Genomic DNA, 17,458 nt, shown 5'->3' with positions numbered 1-17,458 from the left:
AGGCATATCAAAGGATATTCCGAAATAGTATCGCCATTGACTGATTTGACCTCAGATAAAGTACCTTTTGTATGGGGACAGAATCAACACAAAAGTTTTAACACCATAAAACAAGCTGTGGTCACAGGACCGGTGTTAAAAATAGTTGATCCCTAGAAACTGTTGTTCCTGGAAACCGATGCAAGTGGCATTGCGGTGGGAGCAGTTCTCCTTTAAGAGAGAAGGCCAGTAGCCTTTGAAAGCAAGAAGCTTTCTCTCTCTCAGAGGAATTGACCAACTCATGAATTGGAGTTATATGCTGTTATCCATGCTTTGAAAACATGGAGGCATTATTTGTATGGTTCAGAGTTTTATGTGGATGTGGATCATGATACTCTGAAACATTTTTGTAAACAGCCTGACTTGAGGGGCCGCCAAGCTAGGTGGGCAGAGCTCATGCAGGAGTTTAATTTAACGATTCGGTACCGAAGAGGAAAAGACAATAAGGTTGCTGATGCGTTGTCTCGCATTATGCACAACCTGAGTTTCACGATATTAGAGAGTGCTCTAATGACCGAAATTAGAGAAACTCAAAAGGTGGACGAGTTTGTCCAAAGGTTATGGCCTAAAGCTCATGTGTTTAAACCCGGGGAAAATGAAAAGAATGACCTGGCATCCAGAAAGGGCCAAACTTATGCAAGATATACCATAAGGGATGGTATGCTGAAAAGAAATGGCAAGATAGTAGTACCTAGTCAGAATGATCTTAGGCAGAGAGTCATTCGACAGTGCCATGATAGCCCATGTGCGGGACATCCAGGGGTCGAGAAGACATATGATCTCGTGAAGCGAGATTTCTTTTGGCCAAAGATGAAAAAGCATATTCATGAATATGTGACACGGTGTTTCTCGTGTCAGGCAAGTAAGGCCGAGCGGGTGAAGCCACCCGGACTTTTACAGCCCTTGGAAATACCACTAAGTAAGTGGGAGAGCATTTCCATGGACTTTATTGTAGGGCTGCCTACAACACAAGGAGGGTATGATTCTATCCTTGTGGTGGTTGATCATCTAACCAAGATGGCCCACTTCATTCCGACTAGAGAGTCTATTAGTGCCCCGCAAGTGGTGGATTTGTTTATTAGACATATATTTCGTCTGCATGGATTGCCTAGATCCATAGTGTCAGACAGAGATGTCAGATTTACCAGTCATTTTTGGACAGCGGTATTTGAGACACTAAGGACTGAGTTGGGAATGAGTAGTGGGGATCATCCTGAGACGGATGGTCAGACGGAGAGAGTCAACCAGACTTTAGAGGATATGCTGAGGGCATATGTGTCATTGAGGCAACATACGTGGGACAAGTGGTTGCCATTGTTGAAGTTTGCCTACAATGATAGAAAACATTCCTCTACAGGGTTCAGTCCGTTTGAGCTGAACTATGGTTATAGACCAGCAAATCCAACTATAGTTGGAGTACCTCAGAAAGTGCCTAGTGCCGCGAACTTTGTGGTTCAGATGCGGGAGATGCTAGCACTTGCGAGAGCTAATAGCCGCCAGGCTATGGATAGAGCCAAGGTGTATGCGGATGAAAACCGGTCTATAAGAGTATTTAAGGAAGGAGAAAAGGTTTTTCTCAGAGTTCCTTCGCACTCAAAGTCGTTAACTTCAAGAGAGTGTGCTAAGTTATCACCTCGATACTGTGGGCCGTGGTTAATTCTAAAAAGAATAAGCAAGGTAGCCTATAAATTAGAATTGCCATAGGGGTGTAAGGTGCACCCGGTTTTTCATGTTTCGCGCTTAAAGAAAATTTTACATACAGGTGACTCACTAATCGAAGGTGTGGTTTTGTTTCAGGAGATAGAGGATAATGCGAGGCGTAAACCAACAAGAATCCTGGACCGAGGAACAATGCAAATACGAAATCGGAAGATACCCACGGTGTTGGTTGCATGGCATGGTCAGCCTCTATCCGAAGCTACCTGGGAATCCGTGTACCAGTTGCGGAGAGTGTTCCTAGACTTTATCATCGAGGACGCTGATGTCTGAAGAGGGAAGGAATGTTACGCTCTAGCCGAGGTAGCATGACCTCGGAAGAATCAGTCGACATTTCCCTTAAAGGATCTATGTTTGTAATTATTTGTTTGCGCTTCATGTAAATGATCGGGAGGGAATTAATGTCAAGGTCCTAGGTGAGGGTTGATAGCACCAGACTAGGTGGATCTAAGGCTAAGGGCCTAATGCAAGGAATGTGCCTAGGGGCAAAGAATTTTAAAGCATCCCAAGAGAGGGGTGAAATGTTGCATTAGGAAGGCTCTATGATGATGACATGTGGCATCTAGATCCATCTAGGGAGATGGGGCTTGTTGAAGCTAGAGAGAGAAGAGAATGAAGTATTCACGTATGTTTTCAGATTCGAATTCTCTATCAGCTCGTGTGCTTCAGCAAGGTTGGCTGGGAGGAAAGAATTGGTGCTGCTCCCGTGATCTGCAGTAGGAAATAGATGTACGTGCTTAAGAAGAAGCCAGACTCTCCATAATTTGATAACACCGGGTTGCATTTGCATTCGTCCCTGTTGATTCCATGGCTTCTTGCAGGCCACCTTTTAACATGTTTGTAATTCAACCTGCACAAGTGTTGCAATGCTCGAGACTTCAATGAATAAGAGCAGAACTGATTAATGTACGTCGAAGAGGGCAAGCCGAAAAGTTTTGCACGAGCACACTCTGTTGCGACGGGTTTGAGGATCATAAAGCTTGTGTCCTGGCGGATTATTGCTGTACTCCCTCTTTCTCACAAAAGTGAGCTGGGGAAGCGAGCCTGTGGCCGGGGCGAAGGTGAGGCGATATGGAGACTCACAAGCGTGATGAGAGGAGGCAAAAGTGTCTGCACGCATGTGCTACAGTCTCCCTTGTGGCTTGCATATAGGATTTGCCATAATCTCGAATAACCTGCCTGCATTCGAGCAACAAAAGCTTGCCAGGCATAATCCAAACCAATGTGTATCCAACGAGAGAGAGGCTGAATAGCATCAGAGACCAAGGCTTTAAAGTCAGCATGCTCCAGATAAGTATTATTAATCAGCAAAAGCCTTCAGCAAGGCAATCTGTCAGTGGGAAATTCATGTAAGGAAAGCCTCAACCAAAGAGGAGCATGATCCGAATGTGTGAAAGCATGATCAACCCAAATTTGACAAGTAAAGGCATCACGATGCTGTGGATCAATCTGATACCATCTGTCCAAGCGTGCCCGATAAGAAGATTGAGCATTATGCTGAAAGGTATAGCCCGGAAGCATGGGCTGTAATTCCTTCTAGAGATCAACCAAGCGCAACTGAAGCAAAAAATCAGACCATGCCTGTGTTTCAGAAGCCAACATATGAGTGTGGCCTGAGGTGTTGTCACCCGATTGAGGGGCATTATTAAAGTCACCACAAATGAAGGCATGTTGTCGCCATGGATAAGTATGCATGGCAGCCCAGATCAAAGCTCTATCACAAGAAGATTGGGGGGCATAAACCAATGCAAATTAAGAAATTTCCCCTTGAACAAGGCATTGAACAATAATCCATCTACCATGGCGATCATTGAGACCCACAATAGGTTGAAGGTCCTGCTTTACCAAAAAAGCCACACCAGAAAAGGATTGCTCTCCAGCATAGAAGATATCATAAGCAGCAAAATGGCCTATTTGACCAGCATACATATGCTGATTATGCTGTTGCAAAGCAACTATATCAGGCTGCAATTGCCTGATATACATCCAGATCAGTTTCCATTTGCGACCATCACACATTCCCTGTACATTGAGAGTAACACACTTTAGATGATCGAGCATATTTACAGTTATGGGACAGGTATGTACAGCAACTAACAGGCTGTCTACGTCTGCATCTCCACCTCAATGTCCAGGCCTCTGCCCTGGGATGAAGCATGAGCCTGAGGAGAGGACAAAAGTGCAGCAACTTCTTCTTTAGGAAACAAGGTCCGATTTGCAGTCACAGCAGCCGAGGTCAAGCCAACACCAGAGTTTTTAGCAGGTGTTTTCCCATGAGAGGATGCACCACTCCAAGTCCGAGAAGGCAAAGGTCGCCTGGGGGAGATCACTTTGCGAGGAGTTTGCCATCCATCAGTCAAAAAAATTTGCCCCTTCCCCTGAGGTGGAGAGGACAAAGGCACATGAAAAGAAGCATTACCATTTGAGACAGCCGGGGCTTTGCCTTTGTCTTGAACCGAGAAAAACTGTTTGACCCCTTTGTTTTTTACCACAGAAGAGGCATTTGCATTCTTATTCAAAGGACGAACCATTTCAGTTTGCACTGGCATCCGTGGAGCTCGGGAAGGGCATTTTGAACCCATGTGCCCAAATTGCTTGCATTCAAAGTAAGCACCTGCAAACAGCCCCCACTTGAGCTTGTAAAAGGCACTTTTGATGGAAACATTATTCATAGTAACCAAATATGAAGCTGGAGTGGGATGATCCGTATCCCACAAAATGCAGAAGCGATTCGAATTTCCATTGGGTCGCGATGGACATACCACCTAAGCGAGGGAAGCTGCAATTTTAGGTAGAAGAGAAGACAAGCATTTAGGAAAATGCACAACTTCTACCCAAACAGGGCAACGATGCCGAATCAATGTCTGATAATCGCGGGTGGCCAGGGCAGGACATGGACCATTTGCTGGCCATAGAAGAGAGGAGAGTGCTCCAGCAAAACTTGACGGTGCTCCGCATCAGCCATGATGATCTCAAAAAAGCCCGTCGCTGCATAATGAACTTTTTTGACATAAGAACCACCCAGGGTTCGAGTCAACCAATTCCCAACATCTGCTGTAGCAGGCATCCGTCCTAGGAAGAAAATTATAATGGCATTCTTTGCATACTCCTTAACTGGATCAAATATATCATCCACTTCCACCATAATGCCAGTGGTGGGAAGTGGATCTTTCCAATCTTTGTGGGTGTCTTCAAACCCTTCATGCATAACCTCATAAACAAGCTGAGCCTCAGGAGAGTCATGAAGGGAATCATCTGAATCCATCACCTGTTTTTGTTTCTTGTTGGAAACCGAATTGTCTTTGTGAAAGGTTTTCTCATAGGAATAATCTGCCTTTCGAGTTAAGGAAAAGGCTTGGAAGCAGCATTGCTTTACAAGGAGGAAAGCACAGCGGGTAAAAATCGTATGGATTTTTGACAATACAGAAAAAAAAAATTTCCTGATAGCAAACCTGTACGGATTTTCCCGACTGTGCGGACAAAACTGTACGGATTTTTCTTGGCTATATTAAGAAGAATCACAGTTTTTACAAAGGAATAATCTGAAGCTGGAGGATGTTGTGTTTGATCCTCCTCCAGCTTGATATGTAACTTTTTACTTGGCTGCCTCATGACTTTGGCTCTGAGGCTTTACTTGTAAATTTTTTCTTTGTACTTCTTGGTGGGTTTTTACCCCTTTTGGGGTTTCCCACACAAAAATATACGATTTCACTAAGAAAAAACTGTGTGTGTGTGTGTGTGTGTAAAAAAACTTGCAAAAGGAGCATTCATGTGTGTGTGTGTGTATGGGGGGGGGGGGGTGTGAGTGGCGTGATGGAGAGCTTTGCTGCAGCCTCCTCCCTGCCTGTACCCCCCTCGTCCTCTGTTCCTCTCCTGTCCCCTTCCGTACAGCCTCGGCTTTTCCACGCCTCTTCTCCGCCTTCCTTGCTATAGTATCCGTACAAGCGGCGCCATCCATACACGCCTTTCAATCCTCAGTACCTGCGTTTTGCCTTCTTGTTGTACCCTTGGCGCTTCTTGCAGTAACTGGCCTGCAGCAGCCGTCTACTCCGTCACATATTCCTTCAGTCCTTGCTGTACGACCAACCGTACAACCTGTACGGTCATCTGCGCAGCCTTCATCCGTACCTGCAAATTCTGTACCTGCTTCGATTGTTTCATCTGCACACAATTTTCAGTCCATACAGAATTTTTTGTCCTTACAACCTGTACATGAGTCCATTCTACCATCCGTACAGGTGCTGCAGCTCTCGGTGGCTGTTGCTCCAGTCTCATCTTCCTCCTCAGACACCTGCTTTTTTGTTTTCTCTGCCTCAGCCCCTCCTCTTTTTGGCTCAGCTCCTCCTACTCGTGTTTTTCTTCGGCGGAAGCATGGTGGTTTGTTTGCCTCGCCTTCAGTTAAATCGGCAAAGCTGGATGTTTCCGATGGCCCTTCTTCCCTCCAGTTGGACCTTCTTCGCCAATTGTGCTCTGCCTCTGTCACAGAAGTTCGTTTATCTGGTTCCCCGCTTGTTTGTTCATTGGATTTTGCCCTTTTGGTCTCTGGTCTTCGACAGGCTCAGCATTTTGGAGTCTGCCTCTATTTTATGGGTAGGGTTTTATCTTCAGCTCATCTTCGTCATTGGGCTGATGTTGCAAGGGGTCCGGCTTGTATTTCTTCCTTTGTCTTTCTGGGCAAAGGATTTTACTATGCCCACTGCTCTTCGACTGATGTGGTAAGAGCGCCTTGTCAGTCGTGTTGGTGTTCCCGGAGCTGGTTTTTTTGCTTATGTGATGCCCTGGGATCCCCTATTTGATCCGTTTGCCTCTCTTTAGACCCACTGTCCGGTTTGGATTATCCTCGAAGCGCTACCTGTGCCTCTTCTTCAGCATCTTCCTACTCTTGCAGCGCTTTTGGGGAGGCCTCTTCATGTTCCGAGACAGGAGTTCTTGCAGGCTACCCATGATGTTCGGCTCTGTATTTATGGGATATGATGCAGCTCGTGCCATCTACTCTGGATCTTGATTTGGGATTTGCCCATCCGATGCGCATCAGGCTGCATTTTTCTTCTTTTCCTACAGCTTGTTATCGGTGTCGTCAGGTTGGTCATTTTGCACGTGCTTGCCCTTCTGCTTCCATGACCACTCCTCTTGCTCCTTCTTGAGCTGTGAAGGTTACTCTTCGTTCTCTGTTTTTTACTAAGGCTTTACTGGATAAGCCTTCTTTTACTGCTCCGAAGCATTACTGGAGGAAGGTAGAAAAATCACAGGCCAATCTTTCTCTTGCTGAAGAAGTTCAAGATCCAACTCTTGTGGAGCATCATCAGCCTCCTCCTCCTTAGGATATGGATGTGCCCCTTGCAGAGGGGATCATACAGGATGCTGCACATGCTCTTTCTCAGGTTGATCCTTAGAGTGAAGCTGAAATGCTGAGTCCTGCTTTATCAGATGCAGCTCTTTCGTCGGAGGATACAGATGTTGATCTAGCTTCTTTGCCTCTGATGCCTGTGCCAGAGTCTCCTTTTGTTCGGGATGCAGATGTGCCACTTTCACTGGATTCTTTTCATCCCATGTTACAACAGGTTTTTGACCTTTTGATTCAGAAATTTCGGGTGCTGGCCTATATTAAGAAGAATCACAAGGGCAAAAAACAGCTTGTTTTTATTGATGGTGTGGTTTCTGCGCTGCATTAGTTTTTACAAAGCAATAATCTGAAGCTGGAGGATGTTGTGTTTGATCCTCCTCCAGCTTGATATGTAACTTTTTACTTGGCTGCCTCATGACTTTTGCTTAGAGGCTTTACTTTTAAATTTTTTCTTTGTACTTATTGGTGGGTTTTTACCTCTTTTGGGGTTTCCCACACAGAAATATAAGATTTTACTAAAAAAGTGTGTGTGTGTGTGTGTGTAGCACGCGCTCGCACACACTTTTTGGTTGTTGGGTGAAACTAAGAACATTATATTATGAAACATCCATTTTACAACAGGACAGTGCTCGAGAAAAGAGCCAATGCCCTATCCCTCAGAAACAGTAAGAAAAGCTGAATTCATGCAAGGCATCATATAAGGACTGCCGCAATGAGGCCTGGAAGAACTCATAAGGGTGTTGAAGAGATGAATTCAGAAATGCATGATTTCGCTGTAGCCAAAGGGTCCATAATGCCCAATATCTGATCCAATGAAAGAGAATACTGTGACAAAGAAGTTAATAATCTGCCAAACATCCAGAAAAACCTCGAGAACCTGTGTGCTGGAAATCTGAGAGATAAAAAATAGGAGATCTTGTCCAGAAGGTCTCTGGAATATGAACAAAACCACAATAAGTGCTAAATACTCTTAGGAGTATGATGACATCTTGGACAAAGAGGAGAGGCAATTCTTCTTTGAGCCAATTTCACTCCCACTGGAAAAATACCAACAATACATCTCCAGAAAGAGAGTCTATGCTTTAATGGCATTTTCAACTTCCATATTAATTTCAATTTTCCTTTCCACCAAGTTAAAGACTTGTTCAGATGCCAAAGAGAATTTGCATGATGAGCAATCCATGGAGGAGGTAAAATCAATCGATAAGCCTGTATGGAAGTCAAAAGATGCAAAGGCTGAGAAGATAATCCTGGACTTGAAGACTGAAGATGCCAATCTTGAAGCCTGTCTCTTACTTCCAATGTTGGAATTGGAACCTAAGGGAGTAAGAGATCTGCAATAACTTTCCATATGGGTCTATGAGCGCTCGCGCGCGCACACACACACACACACACACACACACTTTTTTAGTGAAATCTTTATATTTCTGTGTGGGAAACCTCAAAAGAGGTAAAAACCCACCAATAAGTACAAGAAAAAAGTTTTTACAAGTAAAACCTCAGAGCAAAAGTCATGAGGTAGCCAAGTAAAAAGTTACATATCAAGCTGGAGGAGAGTCAAACACAGCATCCTCCAGCTTCAAATTGTTGCTCTGTAAAAACTGATGCAGTGATGAAAGCACACCATCAATAAAAACAAGCTGTTTTTTGCCCTTGTGATTCTTCTTGATATAGGCTGGTACCCGAAATTTTTGAATCAGAGGGTCAAAAACTTGTTGTAACATGGGATGAAAAGATTCCAGTAAAAAAGGTACTTCTGCATCCCTGACAGAAGAAGACTCTGGCATAGGCATCAAAGGCAGAGAAGCTAAATCAACATCCGTATCTTCCGATGAAAAAGCCGCATCTGATGAAACAGGGTTCAGCATTTGAGCTTCATTCGGAGGATCAATCTGAGTAAGAGCAGGGGAAGTATCCTGAGAGAGAGCATGCATGTCATCCTGTGAATTGCCCTCTGCAAGGGGTACATCCATATCCTGAGTAGAAGGAAACTGATGGTGCTCAACAAGGGTGCAATCCTGAGCTTCTTCAGCAAGAGGAAGATTTGCCTGTGATTTATCAACCTTCGTCCAGTAGTGCTTCGGAGCAGTAGAGGGCTTCGCCAAAGAAGCCATAGCAGAAACCGGAGGAGAAGGGAGAGTAACCTTGACAGCCGAAGAAGGAGTAGGAGGTATGGGCCTGGAAGTAGAAGGGCAGGCACGTGCAAAATGACCAACCTGTCGGCACCGATAACATGCAGTGGGAAAAGATGCAAAATGGAGCCTGATGCGCTCTACCACCTCAATCGAAGAGCAGTGGGCATAGTAAAATCCTTTGCCTAGAAAGACAAAGGAAGAAATACAATCCCGACCCACTGCAACATCAGCCCATTGACGGAGCTGAGGTGAAGATAAAACCCTGTCCATGAAATAGAGGCAGACTCCAAATTGCTGAGCCTATCGAAGACCAGAGACCAAAAGGGCTGAATCCAAGGAACAAACAAGCGGGAAACTCGATGAAGGAACTTCTGTGAGAGAGGCAGAGCACAATTGGCGAAGAAGATCCAGCTGGAGGGAAGAAGAAGGGCCATCCGAAACATCCAGCTTTGCCGATTTGATGAAGGGGGAGACAGACAAACCACCATGCTTTCGCCGAAGAAAAACACAGGTAGGAGGAGCAGTGGCAGAAGGAGGCGCTGAGGCGGAGAAAACGAAAGAGGAAGGAGGTTGCATAGTGGACAGTACAGGTTGTACGGTTGACGGTACAGGCTGTACGGAAGGCCGTACAATAGGTATGAAGGTCCGCACGGGGAGGTCCACAGGGCACGGGAACTGCAGGGAAAGCTGTATGGGGAGTTTGTACGGGCGGCCGTACAGCTGACGGCAGCTGTATGGAAGGCCGCACATCTGACGACAGCTGTACGGAGGACAAGGCAGGCAGCAGGGACGTGGAGGGGGACGGTACGGACGAAAACAGGCAGGAGGACGAGGCTGGCAGTGCAGAGGAGGTCTCCATCGCCAAACACAAATACACACACACTTTTTTTTTTGGTAATATCCAGTGCAGTATATTTATATGCTCATAAATTTACATGATGGGAGGTCTTCGAAATGGAGAGTATCCCAAAGATCAGAAACATAAAAAGAAAAGCTCTATGCAAGAAGCATCCATATCACCCTCATGGCAGGCATCATATACATGCTTTTCTACGTGTTCCTCCTGTGGCTGACACAGAGAGGCTTACGGATTGGCAATTGCAACCCTCTGCTACATGCACTCATCCTGTTCCTCTTCCTGCCTTAACCTCCATCAAAGCCTATAGGCTTCTTCAGCCTGCTCCATGGATTCAGCAATATGCTAATTCTTGGTGGCATATAAGGAAGCCCCTCTCATGGTGGCGAAAGAATCTCGGGATGTTATGGAAGTGTAAAATGCCATTGAAACAAAGACTTTTTCTTTGGAGATGTATGACAGGTACATTATCAGTGGGGGTCACACTTGCTAAATGTCGCATTGCACCATCCACATGTTTAAGATGTCAGGCTCCTTCAGAGACTGTTATTCATTTGCTTTGGCACTGCCCGTGTACAAGGATCTTCCTCAGGAGAATTTCAGATTATCTTCGGATCCGTTTCCCGAGTCACAGATTTGGGAAACATTTCTGGCTCTTTGGCAGATTTATGAAGTCTTTGTCTCAATACTCAGTATTTCTCTCTTGGGTGCGATATTGGGCTCTTTGGACAATCTGGAGTGAGCATAATTTGGCATACTTGGGTCGGCAGATTCACAAGTCATATGAATCTTTCCAAATACACACACACACACACACACACACACACACACACACACACACAGAGTCTATAGCATGGGATAAACTTTCTATGTGCAAACACGATATTTATTAAGGGCATTCTTTTGGTATAAAGTCTCTCCAAGCTACTTACCAATACATACATCATTTTTCTAATGCTAACTCTATATTCTGTCACAGGAGGCTGAGGCAGAGGGGCCAGATTATGCATGGTATAGAGATGTCATTGACAATATGAGGGCAGCTTCACCAATTAGCCAGAAACTTGCTCTTAAATCGGTGCATGTCTATCATGGTTTCCATGAATTATCTTTCCCTTAAGTGAATCTTCTCAGTGCACGATGTTCTAATTTTGTGACTTGATGTGTGTTAAACCGGAATGGGAGTTGCTAGATTCGAATGGCTCGACAGGAGTCATTGCCAGAGTGCCTCAAGCGGGAGTACAGGCTGAGCTGTCAAGTTATATCTGGAAATATTTCCAAAGATTTCTATGAGGTAGGAGAGCTGGCACGAAGTGCATTTTTTGACTATAGAAGAGGTTTCTGGACTGCACTATGCAATTTTCTTAATATTTCTAACAACTACTTGGGTGTAGGGAGTGAGAGCTCATCTCCTAGACAAGGACCATAATCCCAAGGTATGGGGGCACTTTTGAAATTTAAAATACTTCTTAATGCGGCTTATACTTGAAAGTCCAGTGGCATGATTTTCTCTTTTATTTACTTAAAACTTATAATCAAGGAACTCATATAGAATTTTCAAATTGAAGTTGATGCTATTGTTGAAAAGGAACTCCTCTAGTGAGCACTGAGGTCTTTCTGTGCCTTTCACAAAATGAATGACTTTCACAAAAATATAAAAGACTTTTATCAACAGCATTCATTTTGTGAAAGTCATTCATTTTGCAAGTGAGCATATACTGATCATGAAGGTGTTTCAAGCTTAAGCAATGACTATGAATGGGCATTGAACTTTCAATAGAAAGTAATAACCTAATGCATTGAATCTGTTGTGCATTATAGCTTCCATCTCTTTGACTTCTGCGTAAAGGTCTACTTTATTGATTTTGTTGCTGACCATGATGGCCATCTCCTTCTTGGCTGAACTGACTTGGGGTGGAGATCATCTCTGTGACCGTAGAAACAAGTGCTGGTGCTGGTGGAGCTGTTTTACCCTCTTGTAATACTTTGGCAATGATTTCCTTCTTGCCATTATCCTCCATGTTCTTCACCTTTTTTCCCAGGGCTGCAAGTTGGAGCGTGAGCTCTGTAGTTTCCTGCTGTAGAAAAGATATATGTTCCTGTGGGTCTGAGCTGATCCTTTGCCTGTAGTGCAATGTATAAGGGCTGGGCGTTGCTGTGATATCAGAGTAGGAGGGTTTACTTTATAGGGATTGAGACAAAGGTCTTCACCTTCGGAAACTCCTTCGTGGACTCATAACAGCCTGTGCATGCGTCGGAGGCCCCCTTGCTGAAGCTAACGCCCCGGACTGAGCCAGGGGCTCAGCTCAGCCTGGGGCTGGGTTCAACAACGCTGCTCTAAGTATTGGCGCTGTTGGTTGCTGTGGTGGCGTTGCTGACGATGGATGCTGTGGCAGCGCTACACGGACCGGCTACGAGGGGCTACGAACTGCTAAGTGATGGGCTGAGAGAGAGAGAGAGAGAGAGAGAGAGAGAGAGAGAGAGAGTTTATTAAAGTCTTCGGAAGACCGATGGGTCTATGAGACTGTGAAAAACCTGCTACAATGAGCTGTGGTAGTGGAGCTACTAAGCGAGCATTCACACCAATGCAGAATGGCAGTACTAAGTCCTAAGTACAACATAGTCATGTTGATAATCGACTATATGTATCAATCTCAGCATCAGCATCAGCATCAACATCATCATCATCATCATCATCATCATCATCATCAGTAGCAGGACATCAGGATGGATGAGACTGTGAAAAACCTGCTACAATGAGCTGTGGTAGTGGAGCTACTAAGCGAGCATCCACACCAATGCAGAATGGCAGCACTAAGTCCTAAGTACAACATAGTCATGTTGATAATCGACTATATGTATCAATCTCAGCATCAGCATCAGCATCAGCAGCATCATCATCATCATCATCAGTAGCAGGACATCAGGATGGATGAGGCAGTGGAGGTATGAGGTCAGCAACAGAGCGCTGTCGGCCCCTCCAGGGCCAGTCCTGGTATGTCTCTAGGTCGTAGCTGTGCGTCTAACCAGGGTCACTGTGACCCCCGTCGGTCCGGCACCGACCCTAAACAAGGAGGGGATCTCCCCACGTATGATCTATGTGTCAACCCTCTGTCTGAGCTGTCGGGTAACAGGCGCCGGGGTCACGGTCATGCCGAGGTCTCGTCTTGTGGGGTCTATGTGATTTGGCTGAAAGAACTCCGTGATAGAGCTCTGAGAGGTATCAGTCGAGGAAGAAGTCTGCTCCTATCTCCGTGCAGGACATCAGGATGGATGAGGCAGTGGAGGTATGAGGTCAGCAATAGAGCGTTGTCGCCCCCTCAAGGGTGCAGTCTTGGTATGTCTCCTGGTCGTAGCTGTGCGTCTAACCAGGGCCACTGTGACCCCCGTCAATCGAGCACCGACTCTTAACAAGGAGAGGATGTCCCCAAGTATGATCTATGTGTCAACCCTCTATCTGAGCTATTGGGTCACAGGCTCCGGGTCACGGTCATGCCGAGGTCTCGTCTCATGGGGGTCTATGTGATCTGGCTGAAAGAACTCTGTGATAGAGCTCTGAGAGGTATCAGTCGAGGATGCAGTCTGCTCCTGTGTCCGTGCTTGGAGTATCCTCTCGCGGTGTCTAAGCATCTCATGAATGAAACCAGCCAAACACCGCTGGTCTGGGTAGGAGAGGAAACGGGCCAAAACCCCAATTATATCTGAAGAGGCAGTAGAAACGCCATCGGATCTCATAGTAAACGGGACACCTGAAGATGAAATGCTCCTCTGTCTCAACCTCCTGCATGTCACATAGTGTGCATATGCGCCTCTCCTTGGGTAACTGCTCTGCTCTACCGCTCTCGATACGAAGTCTGTGTGAAGAGACCCGGAACTGCCTAAGAGAGATCCTCAATAAGTGGGGTAGGTGAATCTGCGTGTATCCTGGTGTATCAATGAAACCCTTCGTTGTGATATGTAAGAAGTGATCTCTTTAGAAGCCCAGCTTCACTAGAAGATCACTCGGGCCCAACCAGGTCCGGAATGTGTGTAGTTGTAGTAGATCCTCACAGATAACTTGGTTGACCTTGTGTGATAGGAGGGGAGAGAACGAAGCATCCATGTTGTACTGGAATGGAGGTAGTCTGTCCATGTGGAGCCCTAGTCCCGCAAACCATCTCTCTGAGCATGCATACAAGCATCTCTGGTTCCCCCCTACTGCAAGTGCCATAGAAGAGGACAGTGCTAGCCATGGTATCTTGCTACGTCGGAGGTGTAATCCCCATACTCCCTGACTCAGTATAGATACATAATGACCTGAAATCTGTAATGGGGGTGATCCAAACTCCGCCCGAATGATCTAGTGAGGAACGGATGGCTTACCACGGATCAACCGTGATAACATGAGAACTTGTAGCCGCTGCACCTTGGCCCACTCTGTATCTGACAAGTTTGGTCCCTAGCATGGACTGCCATACATCCCTGCTGGGCGGACCAAAGAGTCAAAAAGCAACTCTTTGGTCCGTGGATCCGGAAAGTGCGAGCGGAAGCAGTGTCTCTCTAGTCTAGCCAATGAAGCATATCCTTTGCTCAGGCATGCATGCATCGCGGGTCTCATAGTGAAGATGGGTCCAGAAAAGATGACCCCAAGATAAGTGTATGTGAAACTGTCTCAACTGGGGACCCATCAAATGTGAACTGCTCCTCGCGCATGATGGCTTGAGATGTATTGAAGATCATAACCTTGGTTTTACCCAAGTTGACCTTCAAATCATGAGACTCACAGAAGGACTGTAGTGCATCAAGGTGTCTCTGGAGCCCCTCTGCTAAGGAAGACAAGAGAGCCACGTCATCTGCGTAGAGCAATATCCGGATTAGCGTGCCCGCGAGAGAGCAACCTAGCCCTCCCTGTGTCTGCATCACTGTCTCGAGTTCGTCAATGGACACCCTTGTTTGGCCCCGATAGTGCTCATGATCTCGTCTGTCCTTCCAGATCTTGTCCGGAATGTGCCTGAAACTTGCTCATAAAGTGCCATGACAGCCCAGATGATCTCCTGATCGTAACCCAAATCCTATAGGCGTCGTATGAGGCGGGCTCTTGGAACGGTGTCAAATGCCTTGCGAACATCCACAAAGCAACAGTAAACCCTCTGCGTCCGTGACCTCACCTCCTCGATGATACATCTAAGCGCGAGAATGTGATCCATGGTTTCATGATCCTGCTTGAAACCGGCCTGTCCCACTGCTTTGAGCGCTCGACACTCCGTAAATCTCTTGACCTCAGAATCAAGTACTGATGCATAGATCTTTGACATGACATGTCCAATCATAATGGTCTTGTAGTTCTCCGGGCTCATGGGATCCCCTGCCTTGTGAATGGGTGAGATAGTGTTAATGGTCCAGGTGCGTGGGAACCCCAAGCAAACCGCTTCATTAAATAGCTTTGCCAAGATCGGGGCTAGGAGGTTAATCCCATATGCAATGAGCTCAGTGGTTAGTCCCTCATGATCCTTCACTCGACCATTATGAAGTTTCATTACGGCATCCTTTACCACCCCCTTAGTGAAGAGGGTGCAAGATGTGGGGCGTGGCATGTATGATAGGTTAGGGGCTGATTTGGGATGTCATAGAGTGTGCGTGCATAATCAGACCACACTTGAGTGTCAGTGAGTGGTGAGGGGAACCGTCCCTCTAGAAATCTCTGTCAAAAGTCCTTAGAGTTGTTACTGAACAGAATGTTCAGTAGCTCCTTCTCGTTCCGACGCACTAAGTTAAGTTTCTTTTTTGCGTACCAGTCGAACGGTACTCGCGTAGCATCTCTGGTACGCTTATAAGACTGTTTTTGGTTTCGAATCTGAGCTGACGACGTAAAGCCTTACACTCATCATCGTACCAGCTATAACAGGGTATGGTCCTAGGTGGTGGTGGGCGGGCGGGCAGGCGGGGGGGAGAGAGAGAGAGAGAGAAAGAAAGAAAGAAATAAATTTTATTAGAGTCTTCGGAAGACCGATGGGTCTATGAGACTGAAAGAAAACCTGATACAAATCACAGTAAGGGTGGAGCTACTGAAACGAGCATCATCACCTGTGCTGAACCCTAAGTCTGATCATACATAATCAAATACATCTGGATGTAACAATGGAAAGAAAAGAAAAGGATTGGAGCGGAGCGGAATCCTCCGTATGTCATGTTGCCCTGGCTGGTGCATAGCCGGTGATGGGACGCTGGCCCTGTCAAGGGATGCCGTGCATCTCGGTCTCATGGACGAGGCTCGACACAAGACTAGAGCCACCGTGACTCCTGTGGGACGTATCCCGAGTCTAAACAATGACAGGAGGTCCCCTAGAGTGATCTGTGTGTCCCATCGATGTCTCGTGTGTCTTGTTGCGGTCGTCGCGTCAGGGTCTCTATCACGTCTGCGGCTAAAGACTGGACGATCAATGTCACTCGATGGGAAGAACTTTGTGATCCTGCTCTGAGAGGTGTCTGATGATGTGGCCAAGCCTCGTCTCCTGAGTAAGTACTCTCTGTGTCGGAACCCCTCGTGAATGAAGGCCGCGAGGCATCTCTAATCTGGGTAGGCGAGGAATCTGGAAAGGAGCCCGGAGCCGTCTCTGAAGAGCCAGTGGTAGCGACCTCGGATCTCGTAGTACACTGGGCACCTAAAAATAAAATGCTCCTCCGACTCAACCTCCTGACAGTCGCAGAATATGCATAAGTGATGCTCCCTAGGAATCCCCTCTGCTTTGCCGCTCTCTATGCGGAGGAGGTGTGATGGTACCCGAAATTATCCGATGGAGATCCGTAGTGAGTGAGGCATATGAAGCTCAGTGTACCCCGGTGGTGTGATGAATCCCTCTTCCGAAATACGAAGACAGTAATCTCTGTAGAAACTCAGCTTCACTGGAAGCTCCCTCGGCTCCAACCAAGTCCTAAAGGTGTGTAGCTGCAGGAGATCCTCTCGAATGATCTGGTTGGTATGTGGTCCAATCGGGATAGTGGGTGGGAGTACCGGAGGGGCATCTAAACTGTACTGAAAAGGAGGTATCCTATCGATGTGGAACCCTAGTCTCACAAACCATCTGTGAGTCCGTGCATACTAGCATCGCTCGTCTCCCTCTGCGGCCAACCTCATGGAGGAATCCAGAGCCAACCATGGCAACCTCTGTCTCCCTGATGTGTAGTCCCCATATGATCTAACCCGGTGTAGATATGTGATGGTCTGAAAGGCTGCATCTAGCTAGAGTGGAGAAGCACCAAACTCGGCCTGAATGATGTGATGTGGTACAGACGGTTTTCCCCGGATCATTCGTGAGAGCATGAGGATCTTCAGGCGCTTCACCCGTGTCCACTCTATCTCTGACATGTCAGGCCCCCAAGAAGGGCTGC

The 17,458-nt window shown here is 46.4% G+C and overlaps 1 protein-coding gene across 4 annotated transcripts in view; it reads left to right on the top strand.

Annotated features, from left to right (window-relative positions):
• Positions 1–17,458, top strand: part of LOC147903202 (3-hydroxyisobutyryl-CoA hydrolase-like protein 1, mitochondrial) — a 183,846-nt gene that overhangs the window by 108,013 nt on the left and 58,375 nt on the right. For all 4 annotated transcript variants that reach the window (XM_087372979.1, XM_087372977.1, XM_087372976.1 and 1 more), the window contains exons 12-14: positions 11,070–11,168; positions 11,283–11,384; positions 11,485–11,526. In XM_087372979.1, coding sequence (XP_087229105.1) covers positions 11,070–11,168; positions 11,283–11,384; positions 11,485–11,526 — 243 coding nt within the window. The remainder of the gene's footprint in view (positions 1–11,069; positions 11,169–11,282; positions 11,385–11,484; positions 11,527–17,458) is intronic.

The sequence above is a fragment of the Dipteris shenzhenensis genome, chromosome 3, assembly GCF_047967505.1.
Source record: "Dipteris shenzhenensis isolate YYH24624 ecotype China chromosome 3, Dip_SZ_1.0, whole genome shotgun sequence".
Lineage (NCBI taxonomy): Eukaryota > Viridiplantae > Streptophyta > Polypodiopsida > Gleicheniales > Dipteridaceae > Dipteris > Dipteris shenzhenensis.
Note: the sequence above shows the minus strand (reverse complement) of the source record. Positions and strands in the feature narration are given on the sequence as shown.